The sequence below is a fragment of the Dysidea avara genome, chromosome 1, assembly GCF_963678975.1.
Source record: "Dysidea avara chromosome 1, odDysAvar1.4, whole genome shotgun sequence".
NCBI classification, from domain to species: Eukaryota; Metazoa; Porifera; class Demospongiae; order Dictyoceratida; family Dysideidae; genus Dysidea; species Dysidea avara.
Window position 1 is genome coordinate 41318379 of NC_089272.1, and position 18500 is coordinate 41336878.

Genomic DNA, 18500 nt, shown 5'->3' on the forward strand with positions numbered 1-18500 from the left:
GCAAATCACCCTTTAGTGAGTTCAGCTACAAACAAATCAACCTGCAGTGAGATCACCTACAAAAGAGCACCTTGTGCAGAGTTCAGCTATAAACAAATTACCCTGTAGAGAGATTGGCTACAAACAAATCAACCTGTAGAAAGATCAGCTACACACAAATCAACTTGTAGAGAGACCAGCTACAAACAAATCACCCTGTAGAAAGATCAGCTAGAAACTAGACACAATGTAAGGAGTTCAGCTACAAGTAAATCACCCTGTAGAGAGTTCAGCTAAAACAAATCAACCTGCAGAGAGATCAGCTACAAATAAATCACTTTACAGACAGTTCAGCTACAAACAAATTACCTTGTAGAGAGATCGGCTGAAAATTAATCAACCTGCAGAGAGATCAGCTACACACAAATCAACTTGTAGAGAGATCAGCTACAAACAAATCACCCTGTAGAGAGGTCAGCTAGAAACTAGATACAATGCAAGGAGTTCAGCTACAAGCAAAATCACCCTTTAGTGAGTTCAGCTACAAACAAATCAACCTGCAGTGAGATCACCCACAAAAACGCACTTGTACAGAGTTCAGTTACAAACAAATCACCCTGTAGAGAGATCAGGTAGAAGAATTCACCTTGTAGAGAGTTCAGCAACAAAGAAACCACCATGTAGAGAGTTCAGCTGCAAACAAATCACCCAGTAGAAAGATCAGCTAGAAGAAGTTACCTTGTAGAGAGTTCAGTTACAAAGAAACCATTATATAGAGAGTTCAGCTACAAAGAAATTACCCCGTAGAGAGTTCAGCTAGAAGAAGTCACCTTGTAAAGAGTTCTGCTACAAAGAAACCATCATGTACAGAGTTCAGCTACTAAGAAACCACCTGTACAGAATTCAACTACAAACAAATTACCCTGTATAGAGATCAGCTAGAAGAAGTTACCTTGTAGATAGTTCAGCTACAACAATTCACCCTGTAGAAAGATCAGCTAGAAGAAGTCACCTTGTAGTGTGTTCAGTTACAAAGAAACCATCATGTAGAGAGTTCAGCTGCAAACAAATCACTCTGTAGAGAGTTCAGCTACAAAGAAACCGCCATGTAGAGAGTTCAGCCTCATACAAACCACCTTGTAGAGAATTCAACTACAACAAATCACCCTGTAGAGAAGAAGTTACCTTGTAGATAGTTCAGCTACAAAGAAACCATCATGTAGGGAGTTCAGCTACAAAGAAACCATCATGTAGAGAGTTTAGCTGCAAACAAATCACCTGTAGAGAGTTCAGCTAGAAACAAATCACCCCGTAGAGAGATCAGCTGGACGAAGTCACCTTGTAGAGAGTTCAGCTACAAAGAAACCATCATGTAGAGAGTTCAGCTACAAACAAATCACCCTGCAGAGAGTTCAGCTACAAAAAAATCACCCTGTAGAGAGTTCAGCTAGACAAAGTCACCTTATAGAGAGTTTAGCTACAAAGAAACCATCATGTAGAGAGTTCGGCTACAAAGACACCACCATGTAGAGAGTTTAGCTGCAAACAAATCACCTGTAGAGAGTTCAGCTAGAATCAAAATACCCTGTAGAGAGACCAGCTAGAATAGGTTACCTTGTAGAGAGTTTAGCTACAAAGAAACCATCCTGTATATAATTCAGCTACATTTCAAGTCACCCAGTAGAGAGATCAGCTGCAAAAAAATATCCTGTTGGGAATAATGGGCATGTAATAAATATATGTATATAATTTGTATAATTACTAATAAAATCAAATATAATTTAAGTACTAAAATTCTTCTTTTAAGTTCTTTTCTTCTTCCTGTAGTAAAGAAAAAAACACATGGGTTAAAAAAGCCCCAAAGCCAGCCATAGGCCGGCTTTGCAGTATACAAATACAAAAAGAAGTGATATCTAATCAAAAACAGCCAAGCTGTAAAAAAAAGTGCGGCCCCCAAAAAGGCCATGGTGAAAAAAGATGTGAAATCCAAGGTGGCGGCCAAGAAATGGCTGTGATGGTAGGTTAATGGTTACATTTTAATAACGACAATTCAGGTAAATTTGGTGCCGCTTGGTCTTGGCACCAAATTCACCTGAATTGTCGTTATTAAAATGTAACCATTAACCTACCATCACAGCAATTTCTTGGCCGCCACCTTGGATTTCACATCTTTTTTCACCATGGCCTTTTTGGGGGCCGCACCTTTTTTTACAGCTTGGCTGTTTTTGATTAGATTAATAAATACATTGGAGTTAATGCTCACATCAGTAATGTAACACGGATTGGTAAACAGACTGGAAGGCCCAGACTCACGAAAGTTACTTTGTCAACAAGAGAGGAAAAGTTTAAAATTCTCCGCAACAGGTTGAACTTGCATAAGAAGGAGCACCCGACTCGTGTCACTAAAGTATTTATAACACCTGACTTAACCCCACAAGAGCAAATACGGAACAAACAACTACGTGCCAGGCTAAGTGAGCTCAACAAGCAGGATAAATTGTATCGGATTAAGAATGGTAAAATAGTTCTAAGAGAAGGTTCTAACATAATAGTTCTAACATAATAGTTCTAACAAAATAGTTCTAACATATATCACTGTGACACCGGCCCTAATGGCACTCCCATCCTCCCCGATCTCTAGCTAGAAGTTAAACCTAATTTAATTTATAAATGACAAAAAGCAGAATAAAGAAAAAGCAGCTAAATCTACAGAGCCTACACAGACCTACAAAAACACCGCATGGACCGCCAGCATACACACAGCAAAACCCCCGGACAGGGGCCTTAAGAAGAAAGCCCTTCAGCAGACTACCGACCAAACTGCAGGGAGTGGGAGCATGAAACAGAGTTCAACTCCCACAAAGAACTGCCAGGCAACAGGCTAAATAGATGTAAAAATGTTCGGGAATTGTGGCGCCACAGACAAACAGAGAGTTGCGCTCATAATTGGTCATAACTCCGTGTATGTTCATCGGATTCCTACCAAAGTTGGTACTGAGATCCGCCTTAATGAGCCCTTCACGTGTGCCAAATTTCAGCCCTATCCGAGTACGCATTCGTGTTTTATGACAGATTTTGCGAAATGAAGAAGATGAAGAAGAAAAAACGAAGAATTTTAAACGAAATTTTGTTCGCTCGTATCTCGGAAATGGCTGGACCGATTTTCTTTTCAAATTTGGTATGTATACTCCCATAAATGGCCGGCACGTCTGTAGCAAATTTGGTTCCAATCGGATAAGGGATCACAGAGCTACATAGGTGTGACAATTGCGTTTTCTTTCTTCCTGTTAATATACTCACGGTGTGGCGCGCCGGCTTCTTGGGCCGCACGACACACTATCGTGTGTCTTGATCTAAACCAAATAAGCCAAACTGTAAAAAAGAGTGCGGCCCCCCAAAAGGCCAAGGTGAAAAAAGATGTGAAATCCAAGGTGGCGGCCAAGAAATGGCTGTGATGGTAGGTTAATGGCAAAAATTTTAATTACGAAAATTCTGGTGAATTTGCATTGCCTCCTCCACTATGATTCGGCACCAAATTCACCTGAATTGTCGTAATTAAAATTTTTGCCATTAACCTACCATCAAAGCCATTTCTTGGCCGCCACCTTGGATTTCACATCTTTTTTCACCTTGGCCTTTTTAGGGGCCGCACTCTTTTTACAGCTTGGCTGTTTTGATCACTTCTTTTTGTATTGCAAGCCACAAAACTGGCCATATGGATTTGATGCTTCCTTTTAACTTGTTTTATTCTTTACTGCAGGAATTGTGGAACAAAGGAGTGTGAATAGCTTTTGTCTGATGAAATATTTGTGTATTTAACATTGAATGATGATTATCACATACTGTAGTTAATAAGGTGACTTCTTACATAACTGAACTGTAGCTGAAATTCTCATTGTTTGTAGCTGAACTCTTTTCTGGGTGATTTATTTCTTGCTGAACTCTCTACAGGATGATTTGTTTCTAGCTGAACTCTCTACAGGGTGATTTCTTTGTAGCTGAACTCTCTACAAGGTATCTTGTTCTAGCTGAACTCTCTACAGGGTGGCTGAACTCTCTACAGTGTGATTTGTTTGTAACTGAACTCTCTGCAAGATGATTTGTTTCTAGCTGATCTCTCTATAGTGTAACTCTGAACTCTCTACAGGATGGTTTCAGTGTAGCTGATCTCTCTACAGGGTAACTTGTTTCTATAGCTGATCTCTCTATGCGGTGACTTGTTTCTAGCTGAACTCTCTATAAGGTCATCTGTTTGTAATTGAACTCTCTACAGGATGGTTTCTTTGTAGCCGATCTCTCTACACGGTGACTTGTTTCTAGCTGATCTCTCTACAGGGTGACTTGATTCTAGCTGATCTCTCTATAGGGTTATCTGTTTGTAATTGAACTCTCTACAGGATGGTTTCTTTGTAGCTGATCACTCTACATGGTGAGTTGTTTCTAGCTGATCTCTGGATGACTTGTTTCTAGCTGATCTCTCTACACGGTGACTTGTTTCTCTCTGTAAGGTTATCTGTTTGTAATTGCACTCTCTACAGGATGGTTTCTTTGTAGCTGATCTCTCTACAGAGTGACTTGTTTCTAGCTGATCTCTCTACACAGTGACTTGTTTCTAGCTGAACTCTCTATAGGGTTATCTGTTTGTAATTGAACTCTCTACAGGATGGTTTCTTTGTAGCTGATCTCTCTACAGGGTGACTTATTTCTAGCTGATCTCTCTACAGGGTGAACTTGTTTCTGGCTGAACTCTCTACAGATGATTTCTTCTAGCTGATCTCTCTACAGGGTGATCTGTTCTTAGCTGGAATCTCTACAGGGTGATTTGTTTGCAGCTGAGCTCTTTGTATGATGGGTTTTTTTGTAGCTGAACTCTCTACAAGGTAACTTCTTCTAGCTGATCTCTCTACGTGGTGACTTGTTTCTAGCTGAACTCTCTATAAGGTTATCTGTTTGTAATTGAACTCTCTACAGGATGGTTTCTTTGTAGCTGATCACTCTATAGGGTGACATGTTTCTAGCTGATCTCTCTACAAGGTGACTTGTTTCTAGCTGATCTCTGGATGACTTGTTTCTAGCTGATCTCTCTACACGGTGACTTGTTTCTAGCTGAACTCTCTATAGGGTTATCTGTTTGTAATTGAACTCTCTACAGGATGGTTTCTTTGTAGCTGATCTCTCTACAGGGTGACTTATTTCTAGCTGATCTCTCTACAGGGTGAACTTGTTTCTGGCTGAACTCTCTACAGATGATTTCTTCTAGCTGATCTCTCTACAGGGTGATCTGTTCTTAGCTGGAATCTCTACAGGGTGATTTGTTTGCAGCTGAGCTCTTTATATGATGGGTTTTTTTGTAGCTGAACTCTCTACAAGGTAACTTCTTCTAGCTGATCTCTCTACGTGGTGACTTGTTTCTAGCTGAACTCTCTATAAGGTTATCTGTTTGTAATTGAACTCTCTACAGGATGGTTTCTTTGTAGCTGATCACTCTATAGGGTGACATGTTTCTAGCTGATCTCTCTACAAGGTGACTTGTTTCTAGCTGATCTCTGGATGACTTGTTTCTAGCTGATCTCTCTACACGGTGACTTGTTTCTAGCTGAACTCTCTATAGGGTTATCTGTTTGTAATTGAACTCTCTACAGGATGGTTTCTTTGTAGCTGATCTCTCTACAGGGTGACTTATTTCTAGCTGATCTCTTTACAGGGTGAACTTGTTTCTGGCTGAACTCCCTACAGATGATTTGTTTGTAGTCTAACTCTCTACATGGTGGTTTCTTTGTAGCTGAATTCTCTACAAGGTAACTTGTTCTAACTCTCTACAGGGTGGCTGAACTCTCTACAGGATAAATTTTTTGCAACTGAACTCTGTACAAGATGGTTTGTTTCTAGCTGATCTCTCTATAGTGTAACTTGATTGTAGCTGAACTCTCTACAGGATGGTTTCTTTATAGCTGATCTCTCTACAGGGTGACTTGTTTCTAGCTGATCTCTCTACAGGGTGACTTGTTTCTAGCTGATCTCTCTACAGGGTGATTTGTTTCTAGCTGATCTCTCTACAGGGTGAACATGTTTCTGGCTGAACTCTCTACAGATGATTTGTTTGCAGTTGAACTCTCTACATGGTGGTTTCTTTGTAGCTGAACTCTCTACAAGGTAACTTCTTCTAGCTGATCTCTCTACAGGGTGACTTGTTTGTAGCTGAACTATCTGCAGGGTGATTTATTTGCAGTTGAACTCTCTACAAGGTGATCCTTCTAGCTGATCTCTCTACAGGATGACTTTAACTAACTGAACTCTCTATAGAGTGATCTGTTCATAGCTGAATTCTCTACAGGGTGATTTGTTTGCAGCTGAACTCTCTACATGGTGGTTTCTTTGTAACTGAACTCTCTATAAGGTGATGTCTTGTAGCTGATCTCTCTATGGAGTTATAACTTTCTCTATAGAGTTATAACATGTTTGTATAGCTGAACTCTTTACAGAGTGGTTTTTTGATTGGTTGCTGAACTCTCCAGCTACACGGTGACTTGTTTGTACTACAGAGTGACTTGGTTGTAGCTGAACTCTCTACAGAGTGACTTACTTGTAGCTGAACATTGTATAAAGTACCTTGTTTGTAACTGATCTAGATAAACTCTCTACTGGGTAGCTTTTTTGTAGCTGAATCCTCTATGCAGTGACTTGTTTGTAGCTGAATTCTATACAGGATGACTTGTTTATAACTGAATTCTCTTCAGTGTGACTTATAATGTTCTGAATCTCTACAGCGACATATTTTTAGCTGAACTCTCTACAGGGTGACTTGCTTGTAGTGAATTGTCTATAAGATTAACTGTTGTAGCTGAACTCCCTACAGAATAATTTGCAATGTAATATAATTCTAAAATGGACTAAGTTATAAACGTAGCTGAATGTTCTATTAGGGTGACTGTTCTATTAGAGTATCTCGATCTCGCATGTGCTACACGTAGTTGGCTTTGGAATCATAACTCAGTGGTATGTTATTCGATTCTTCTGTACTACTGCAAGGACTTTCTATGATAATTATTCCAGCTACACACCGATTTTCAGCTCATTGCTCTAAGCGGTTTGCCTGGTAGGCGTGAAAACTAATAGATTTTTATTCATAAAAATCGATCGCGTAATTGTTACACAGGTTGGATTTTGTGTCATATCTCGATGGCCCTTAACTGGATTCCTTTAAAACCACAAAGAGGCACTCCTACGATAGTTACTCCATCTACATAGCAATTTTCAGCTCATTCCTTCAAGCGGTTTACCCTGTGGGCGTGACAGACCTTCGACCTTATTTTACGCAAATAATCGGTAATAACTCCGTGAATGTTCATCGGATTCCTACCAAACTTGGTACTGATATTCGTCTTAATGAGCCCTTTACGTATGCCAAATTTCAGCCCGATTGGAGCACGAATTCGTGTTTTATGGCGGATTTTGCGAAGTGTGCAAAAAGAAGAAAAAACCAAGAAAAAAAACCCTAACTTTGGCCGCTCGTATTTCGGAAATGGCTGGAGCGATTTCTTCAAATATGGAATGTGGACTCCCGTACCTAGCTGGCACGTCTGTAGCAACTTTGGTTTCAATCGGATAAGGAATTACGGAGCTACAAAGGTGTGAAATCGCGTTTACTTTCTTCCTGTAAATATACTCACGGTGTGGCGCGCCGGCTTCTTGAGCCGCATTGATACCACCACATTTTCTGAGGACAACTAGACATACTCGCCACCACCATCCACTTCACTTTATCCACCCAAGCGCAAACACCACAGCATATCAAAATAGCTACTTTACAAGAGTAGTAAAAAACTGACTCACGTGATCGCAGCTCGAGGGGAACCCTCTGTTGGCTTAAACGCTGCTGGTAGCATTTTTCGGGGAAATACTTGCCGGAACTGTGAACGGTTTATCAGAGGTACGTATCTCCGTTGCCTACATGGTGGGCTTCTCTCTTTGCGTTGTTCTAGGTCATGGTGGGCTTTAAATCGACTCTACCTTGACCAGCTCTTCTAGTTTATGTCCCTTCGCCGGAGTGCGCGCATTCGTGCGCAGGAGGCTGCTGCGATAGCGGGTGACTGTCCTCGTTCAGCTGTGGACGATCCAGACGGATTATGGTGCTGTTGTGGGGGAGTTGATGATGGACGCCTGATGCTGTGTTGTGATAAACAGTGTGAGGGTTGTTGTGTGTGGTACCATTTTGACTGCTTAGGGTTGTCATATCCGGATGCTGTCCGGATAGGAGCATCTCAGGATGATTTTGTCTGTCCACATTGTTCTGGATACAACATGACTAATGGTGAGCAATGTGCTTCAGAGACTACATCAGGCCCAACACCTGTGTATGCACCCTACACTGATTTCCAGTGGGGCGATGTTCATGGTGAACTTGTCTGCAACTTCATGTTGTCAGCGTATGAAACAGTTGTCCACTGGAAGCCAAATGTGTTTCTGATACCCTTTGGCAAGGCTGGAAAGCGATTTGTGAAAGAACTTGCAAGATTGTATCAGTGTTTTGCAGAGAATTCTGCCCTTCACTCCATTGCCCTGTTAGCAGTGTCTGTGATGCAATCTTTACTTCTACAAAAACCTTACAAGAACAGCAAGGCTAAAGGTCATTCATCTCATTTGATACGAAGACTGGATTTATGGTGCAAGGGGTCTTTTGATGATCTGCTGCGTGAGGGTCAGTGTATACAGGACCGCCTTAGGCAGAATAATTCACTAGGGGGGAAGCTCCATGATCGCTCTCGTCTGTTTGATCATTTAATGTCTGAGGGCAAGGTTAGTATGGCTCTTCGTTTACTGTCGGAGGATTCAAAAGGTGGAGTGTTGTCACTAGACTCAATGATTCCTTGTGGTGTGGATCCATTGGGAAATCCTGTATATCGAACTGCTAGAGACATTCTATTAGAGAGACATCCATCAGCAAAGTTTGCTACCCCTGACGTTCTTCTAGATCCTACTGGTGATCCAATCACTCCCCAGTTTGATCCGATAATCTTTGACTCTCTCACAGGCGATCTTATCAAGCATGCAGCACTTAATACTCATGGTGCTGCCGGTTTGTCTGGTGTGGATACTTATGGGTGGAAGCGTCTGTGCACCTCTTTTAATGAGGCTTCTGTTGAACTGTGCCAAGCCTTGGCCTCTGTTGCCCGCTGCTTATCCATAACTACAGTTGAACCTGCAATTTTGATGCCTTTTGTTGCTTGCAGGCTGATATCTCTCGACAAACGCCCAGGTGTGAGACCAATAGGTATTGGTGACGTGCCCCGTAGAATTGTTGCTAAGGCGATCCTTTATGTTATAGGCGATGATATTGCACTGGCTGCTGGCCCATTACAGACCTGTGCGGGACAATCAGCTGGCTCTGAGGCTGCTGTACATGCTATGAAGAATATGTTTGATGACAGTGATTGTGAAGCTGCACTCTTAGTGGATGCTACTAATGCATTCAATTGTGTGAATCGCCAAGCTGCCTTCCTACATAATATATCCATCCTTTGTCCTGCATTTTCTACTATCCTGAACAACACTTATGCTCAGCCAGTCCAATTGTTTGTAGTTGGAGAGGGTGAAATCCCATCTTGTGAAGGAACAACTCAAGGAGATCCTCTCGCAATGGCAATGTATGCCCTGGCTGTGGTTCCCTTAATTAAAAGACTCCGTGTGGCAGTCCCCAGTGTTGGGCAGGTAAGGTTTGCAGATGATGCCACTGCGGTGGGGAAACTGAAACTTTTGCATAAATGGTGGCAGATACTATCCTCTTTGGGACCTAATTTTGGGTATTTTTCTAATGCATCTAAGACAGTGTTGATTGTAAAGCCTCATTTGTTAACTATTGCAAAATCTATCTTTGCTGACACTGGTATGCAGATTACTGATCAGGGCCAGCACCATCTTGGGGCTGCATTGGGCTCTCGAGAATTTTCAGAGGGGTTTGTGGCCAAGAAGGTTTGTTCTTGGTCTAGTGAAGTGCTTGCTTTGGCTGAGATTGCTACAAATCGTCCTCATGCGGCTTTTTGTGCTTTCACTCATGGGATGATAGGCCGGTGGGTATACATCATGAGGACCATCCCCAATGTCGGGCCCCTGTTTCAGCCTCTAGAGGATGCCATCAGTTTGAAGCTGATCCCTGCCCTCACTGGCCATGGTGCTTGTTCTGCCTTAGAGCGTGATGTGCTCTCTCTACCCTGCCGCCTAGGTGGCTTGGGTATTGTCAATCCTGTAGACATTGCTGATTCTCAGTTTACTGCATCTATAAAATCACACACTCTCTGAGATCTTTGATTGTTGCTCAGAATCTACTAGCCCCTCTACCCGACGTTAGTTCTATCAAGGCTCAGATTCATCAGGATCGTCGCTCTACTTTGAGGGGGAGGGCTTCTACGATCAAATCTAATCTTTCGTCACAATCCCAAAGAGTTTTAGACCTGAACAGTGAACCGGGTGCTTCTGCCTGGCTGACAGCATTGCCTTTAGCAGAGCAGGGATTCCATCTGATGAAGCAAGAATTTTGGGATGCCTTGCATCTTAAATACGGCCGGAAGCTCCTGAACATACCCAGTCACTGTATTTGTGGGGTCCCATTTTCTGCGGATCATGCTATGATTTGCAGACATGGAGGCCTCACATTTGTTCGCCACAATGCTTTGCGAAACATCACTGCAGAGTGGCTTTCCAAGACATGTCATGGTGTGGCCCTCGAGCCACCTTTACAGCCACTTACTGGGGAGACCATTGCACCTAAGACTGCCAACCGTCAGGATGAGGCTAGGGCAGACATATATGCTAGGGGATTCTGGGGGCAGCGGCAAAGTGCCTTTTTTGACGTAAGGGTGTTTCATCCTAATGCACTGAGCTACTGCAACACCAGTGTCCCCTCTTTGTATCGAGGTCATGAAGCACAGACGAAACGTGAGTATGGTGACCGTGTCAGAGGTTGAGCAGGCCTCCTTCACTCCCCTTGTGTTTGCGACCACTGGAGGTATGGGAAGGGAGGAAATAGTTTTCTACCGTCGTTTGGCTGACCATCTATCTCGCCGCGGCTCTACTAGTTACAGTCAGACTCTGGCTTTTATCCGATGCACACAGTCTTTTTCTCTACTTCAGTCAGCTACAATGTGCATACGTGGAAGTAGGTCCATCTCGCATCGCTCCTCTGATGCCTCTCCTGAGATGGGCCGCATTGATGAGCACAGGGACTTTTAAACTTTTAGCAATCTGGTCCTTTTTATTCAGTTGTCCAGCACGTACTTTCTTTGTGCTGGGGGTGGTAGGCAAGGGCAGTCCATCCAGCCCGGGGGAAAAAACTTAAAAAAAAAAAAATTAACAAGAGCTATCATTGATTGGAACTCATTATCGACCTCATTAATTGAAATCACTGATAAGAATTTATTTCTATTGTAGCTAACTAATCATTTGTAAATAGCTAATTGTACATATTTCCCCCTTGTAATCCCCACCCACCCCCCACTGTAATTTCCCACCCTCACCCTGGGTATAATCAGTAAACGCTGCCTGCCCAGTAATAATAATATAGATGTTTATAGCTGGCTGTATGCTTTAACAAATAAACTAAACAAACTAGTATATTATAAATTATAAATTTAAAAATGAAGTAAGGATCCAAGCGATTATATTACTGTTCCTGTGTATTAGACTAGTAGCTACATTAAAAATTATAAATTTAAAAATGAAGCAAGGATCCAAGCAATAAAAAGTAGTGAAACAAGAGATGAACAATAGTAGCTATTACAGCATAGCTCAGTGGGACATCCCTACCATAGACTCTCGATAATCTATGCCCCTACTTTGGCATGGTATAACAATTATTTTGTGTTCAATGTCAAAGTAGGGATTTAATGCCAAAGTAGATATTTCCAACTGAGCTATGCTGTAATAGCTACCAATGTGTATCTCTTGTTTCACTACTTTTTATCGCTTGGATCCCTTTAAATTTATAATTTTTAATGTAGCTACTAGTCTAATACACAAGCACAGTAATATAACTTATGTTACTTTAGTGAAAATGTACTTCGTTACAAGTAACTAACAAAGTAATCATACACTACGATAGTAGTGTATAATAAGGACCACAAAGGAGTAGGCAAAAAACCAGCCTCAATTTTCCATGACGACGACGATGAGGCAGTATTGGTTAGGTAAAACTAAGCCCAAACAAGTTTTCAGATCAACCCGAAATGCTTTCAACAAGTTGTAACGGAATTCTTAAAAAATTATTTAATGGAATTTTCTACTGACTGACTGAGTGACTGACTGATGCCTTCAGACAAAACGTAACTCGATAACGACTAAGGCTAAGGGCTTGATATTTTCACTGTTCAACGTCACTTCGGCCCGACAGGTGCCTTTTGGCATACCGCAGTATGTACAATCCATTCTTTATGGACTTTCTGTACCAGTGTCCTGCTTAGTGTCCCATTCATCTTTGCTGACAGCGAAAAGTGTCAATTTGGCATTAGCACGTGATGGTTTCCCTTCGTAATGGAAACAAGAACAGAAATCGTCCGTATTTGTCATAGTGGCTATTTTGTTAGAAGTGCTTTTCAAACAGTTTAATTTGATCCGTGCCGCACATATGAAACATGCATACAAAATGTTTTACAATATGATTGATTATGGGATTACTGATTGGTAGGGGAAAGTAATAAGAATTTCATTTGGTACTTAAAAATTTGTAATGATTGTTGCTGAATCAGGTCAGGTGGGAGTGAATTCCACAGTCTTATTGATCTAGGGAAGAACAAATTACTGCACTGATTGGTCCTTGCATAGATATGATGAAATCTTTGGTCTTGTCCTCTGGTGTTAGAAGTGACAGGGATTAAATCAACAAGAGATATATCAATGAGATTATGAACAATTTTGTAGAGGAGAGTGATACTGGATACTTGTCTGCGGTGTTCTAAACTGGGAATGTTAAGGTCAATGAGTATGTTGGTTATGCTGCAGCATTTCAGCAGCATAACCAACATGCTCATTAACCTTAACATTCCTAGTTTAGAACACCGCAGACAAGTATCTAGTATCACCCTCCTCTACAAAATTGTTCATAATCTCATTGATATATCTCCTGTTGATTTAATCCCTGTCACTTCTAACACCAGAGGACATGACCAAAGATTTCATCATATCTATGCAAGGACCAATCAGTACAGTAATTCATTCTTCCCTAGATCAATAAGACTGTGGAATTCACTCCCACCTGACCTAATCCAACAACAATCATTACATACCAACTGAAATTATTATTAATTTCCTCTACCAATCAGTAATCCCTGGGCCATAATCAATCATATTGTAAAACATTTTGTATGCATGTTTCATATGTGCATTAATCCTCAAACTGAGGCTGCACATTTTTGGAAAATAAAAATAAACAGGTTGAACATAGCTGACAACAAAGCGTAATGGATACTTCACTTTTCAGATGATAATTGGTATAACCGGGGCACGTGTGGCACCATTTCTTTTGGTATGCGTGGATTGCAGAGGTGCTTTTCGAACAGTTGTTGATTCGAAATGCTGTGTAATGGGTTGAACAAAGCTGATAACGAAGCGTAATGGATACTTTACTTTCCAGACGATAATTGGGGCATGCGGTGCCATTTCAGATACGGAATGTGTGGGTTCACCAGTTATAATAATTATTTGTTAACAAACAAGTACACAGAAAAATTTGGAATTTTCAACTAGAGTATGGACCATAGCACATTGATATAAAGTACTGAAACAAGCTGGTGTAGTGTACAATATTAAATCACAGTAAAACAATAAGAAGTGTTATATCCCTACTGTGCATTTCCATTATGGTATCTTGAGCACAGTAGGGATATAACACTTCTTATTGTTTTACTGTAATTTAATATCATGCACTACTCCAGCTTGTTTCAGCACTTTTTATCGATGTGCTATGGTCCCAACTCTAGTTGAAAATTCCAAATATTTCTGTGTACTTGTAATAACAAACAATACATGAAAGTATTTAATATCATGCACTACTCCAGCTTGTTTCAGCACTTTTTATCGATGTGCTATGGTCCCTACTCTAGTTGAAAATTCCAAATATTTCTGTGTACTTGTAAAACAATACATAAAAGTGTAGCTAATATGAAATGAGTAATGTTAGAAATATATAATACATAACACAAACATAGCAAGGTAGTAAGTAATGAGTAATATAGCTGATATGTAGCAAGTAATTGTTGATAACATGTGACAAGTTACGAATAATTTGTTGATTATTATTATTATAGTGCCCCTGTGGCCTTTATTTCAATCAGAAACTTGATAGTGGAGCCCTGAGCTACCTGTACATGTTTAACCAGCATTTGTTTCCTATTTTGATGAGTGACAGCAACTTCAGTTTTAAAGTCACAAGATAAATATAAGTGCCTTGTACTTTCATTCATAGTCGGGTATTAAAACACTGTTGCCATAATAGCTAGTTGGCATTCGCAATCATTATCAAGGGTGGCTCCAGAATTATTGGTGACTGCATGCATGCAGCTGGTATCAAACCTCTTGCTACATGTATACTGAGGTGAGACATGCAGTGTTAGCCAAGGATTCCTCAGTCGATAAACAACAAGAAGGAATGATGTAATAATCACTGAAGATGATTATTATATCATTCTTGGTGTTTATCCACTGAAGAATCCTGTCTTAGTTGGCTAGACAATGGTCTGTGTAATTGGAATTTGTTTGGGATCCACAAACTATGCAATTTATTTGTCAATGTTTGTGGGTAGGTGCCTTACCCGTAAGATATCTGAATAAAAATCCTGCATACTTTGCAAATATCAAAACATTCTTGACATTCATCCAGGGGCATCATTGTGTCTGGGGACATACTGAAAATTTTAGATTCTGAAAATGAATCTAGTAGCTAGCAATTTTAAAAGTTCCTTAACACTGACATTTACATATGAATTTGGCACAGTATAGGACTTCAGCACTTGTACTGTAAAGCTTTAATAGATAAAAGGTATATAGCAGTCCACAGTAAATGATGAAAGCAATGTGAAGTCTGAGACATACAACGGACATGAATGCAATTCTGGTAGTCCGGGGCATACCCCCTGGAAAATTTCAGGTTTCTGAGACAAGATTTTAGACTATTTTATACAGGAAAATTAAGTAGCTACTTAAAGTACAAGTAGCTACTCGACATGAGCTACATACATTGTGTATAACAATGTGACTGTTCTATTAGGGTTACCAAATGGTACGAGTGGTATATACTGTAATACTTATACCATAGACACGAGGGAGTTGCCTGATGTATATATTCCCAAACCTGAAGGTCATACACAAGCATATATATCAGGAAAATTACTCGTGGCCATGGCATATCTATTGAAATATGTGACCCTGTCCTCTCTATGTTATTTTTCAATGTGGCAAAAGACAATTCAAGTATTCGATGTTGTAGGAGCTAATTTGATATTCTATAGAGTATACATACAACAGACTTTAAACCTTTTATGGAAACGTTTTGCCATTTTCATGGAAGTTACTTACAGTAGTTACACCAACAGATAAGCACAAAATTGATGTAGCAGTATTTTTTTATATGGAAATATAATTTTAGGTGTTTGATAGTTTTAAATACATACATTTATAATGGTTCCTTTAAATTGTTTTGTAACATTCATTTTAGCCCTATCTATGTGCTACAGTTACATGACTGATTAATTAAAGTGTTTTATTAACAAGTTTACAATCTAATAAATAGTTGAACGAAAGTCTATAACATTATAATGTAATGAATGAGCTTCATTTATCCAAATGGTTTAAACACTTTCATCAGTAGGGGATTTAGAGTGGTTTCAAGAAACCCCTTTTAAAATTACTTAATTAAATATTGTGGTGTATGCCTACAAGTTACGATGTGCATGCTCAGCATTCCATGAATACATGAATATAGAAGAGAGGCATTTGAAGTCATTGTGGACTAGTGGCTTGGCTAATTAAGTAAATTCACTGATAAGACCTACGTATATACACATGTTGTGGTAACGTGGGTACACCACTCATAGCTAGTGGCGTGTAAAGATCAATAGCTTTAGCAGTTAATTAGAACTGATGTTTGCCATGATGGCTAAGTGTCAATTCTGTCAATAGTACTACTTTAAAATTGTATAGCCATAGTGTGGGATTAATTATCCATCATCATAATGGACAGGTATAGCTAAATGTTTAATGTTCAACTTACTCAGTTTACTTCTCCTTGGAATGACAAAGATATCTCTATCTGTTCCCTTTGGCTCTCACAACCTTGAGGCTGTTACTGCAGGGATATTAACAAAACCAGTAAGATTATCATGTGTGTACATTTATAAACAATCTTATACGTATCTATGCACAGTCTTAGACACTCTTACTACAGGGCCACTGAACATCAGCAACTAATGAGCTTGTGACATTATTTTTTGTTTACTTCTACTAGTGAAGACTCTAATGTGATAATTATAATATTTGCTGTACATAAAGTGTGCATCAAAAACAGTTACATCTGCGTATACTAAAATTCCTGTGATTGTAACTAATTATTATAAGGTTACAATCAATGCAACTGTTACAGTCTTTTTTGATTCACGGGACACTTTGATGTTTGGTTAAATAGATATGTAAGTCAGAAACACGTAACTACAAAGTTTAGATTACCACTAGAGGATTACTCTACATGGTCAGAGTGAATGGCCTTTTATGATTCTTCTATAGTGTTTATTAGAGAAGTAATACAGTATGTACATTAACAGTTCCTGTTATTCAAAATATGGAATACATGCAACTGTTCTTACTATACTATCAACTTACAAGGTATCCGGGTAAACAAGATAAGCAAAATACATATATACTCATTAGTATGTACATAGTAACTTAATACTGGAAATGCATGAAACATGTGACAAAGAAATGTGTGTATTTGTGTGTATGTTTGTTTTAACATTTGCTAAGTTATGGAAGTCACCACTAGTAGCTAAGTCACGATGCTCACTGTAGTTGTAAGTTCATTGAGGAATATTCTAAATCAGTAAATGGCACATTGCGTAAAGGATCTGATGTCTTTTTGCAAAGCAAGGTTTTAAGGGTTTTCTTTACAGAAAGCAACATCATCATGATGTTGCAGTGACATGTGTAGGTGAAGAAATGATACAACACAATTATATTGAAGTGAAGTAACATTGTACTGATCATTACATTAGCAGTTATGGAAAATGTGCTACTTTTATTTTGATAACTGATTCCCACTCCATACAATACGGTGAGATTTATTAACAGGACAAGTTCTTGGATGTTCACAAATTTGCTGTTGTATGGTTGTACATATCCAGTTGTTGCACTAAAGTAAACCAGAAGCATGGCCGAAGTAGTTAATCGTATACTAGCACTAACTGTATATAATGCAAGGAATATGTTCCTAATGGCAATATGCACTGCAATCCAATAGTAATAAATAATTTTATTTGATTCATGAAATGCATCTAACAATGACTTAAAATGATTTATCATTTTGAATTTAGATAACCATCTTGTAAACATCAAGATGAAATTGAAGGGAATCAATATTAAGAACAACACAAGACATGTGATGAATAGTATGGTGAACTTTACACCAAACAATGGAACACTGGCATCAATAGACCACACTAACTGTTGATGACCACTTGGTAGTTCAGTTATGGTAGAATAAGAGAACAACACTGTTGATACAGCTCTGAGGATGCCTGTGTAGGATAATAGGAACAATGTAGCTAGTACAGGAAGAGATCTAGTATATGTTAGTCGTTGTATTCTGTAGGAGTAACGACTTGCTATGATAATGAAAGTAACTATCAATATCAGATACAATGGAAAGAATAACTGTAGCCACATCTTAGCGTAACTGTCCATCCCATTGTAATAACATGTCTCAATACCCAAATCTAAGTTGATGAAAGAGATAAACACTTTAAGAGGTTTAAAAACATTGTCATTTACCAGGAAAACAGAGTCATTGATACTAACAATATTAGCATAAAATATTATTCCATTGATAGTTCCATTAGTAACTGTGAGGTTGAGAAGATAAAGTAACACTACCAAAACAATTCCTGCCACTATTACTATGAGAGTGATGAGAATATGTACATTAGTACACTTCATACACCTTGATGATCCAAATACCATACTAAGGCCATGTTGACATTGTGAACACAAGATACCACTTCTATTAAACTGACACTGTGAGTCAGGATTAGACAAATTGAGTGCTGATGAGTGTGGCAAACAATAATCCATTGGACAGGTGGTGGATAAAGAATACTTGGTGATGTTCGTCAATGAGAGACTAGATATCCAACTGTTAGCAGGACGTCTGATAGCTATATGATCTATGTAGCAAGTGTCTATGTGTAAACTACTTCTTGTTAAAAGTGGATCACAGTTACATACTCCATTACTCAATATAAAACCAATTGGACATTTCATGAGTTTTA

The 18500-nt window shown here is 39.4% G+C and overlaps 1 protein-coding gene across 1 annotated transcript in view; it reads left to right on the plus strand.

Annotated features, from left to right (window-relative positions):
- LOC136246729 (leishmanolysin-like peptidase) overlaps positions 1 to 9388 on the plus strand; it is a 204942-nt gene extending 195554 nt beyond the window's left edge. Inside the window, exon 5 of the mRNA XM_066038296.1 lies at positions 9360 to 9388. Coding sequence (XP_065894368.1) covers positions 9360 to 9388 — 29 coding nt within the window. The remainder of the gene's footprint in view (positions 1 to 9359) is intronic.
- The last annotated feature ends 9112 nt before the right edge of the window (positions 9389 to 18500 follow it).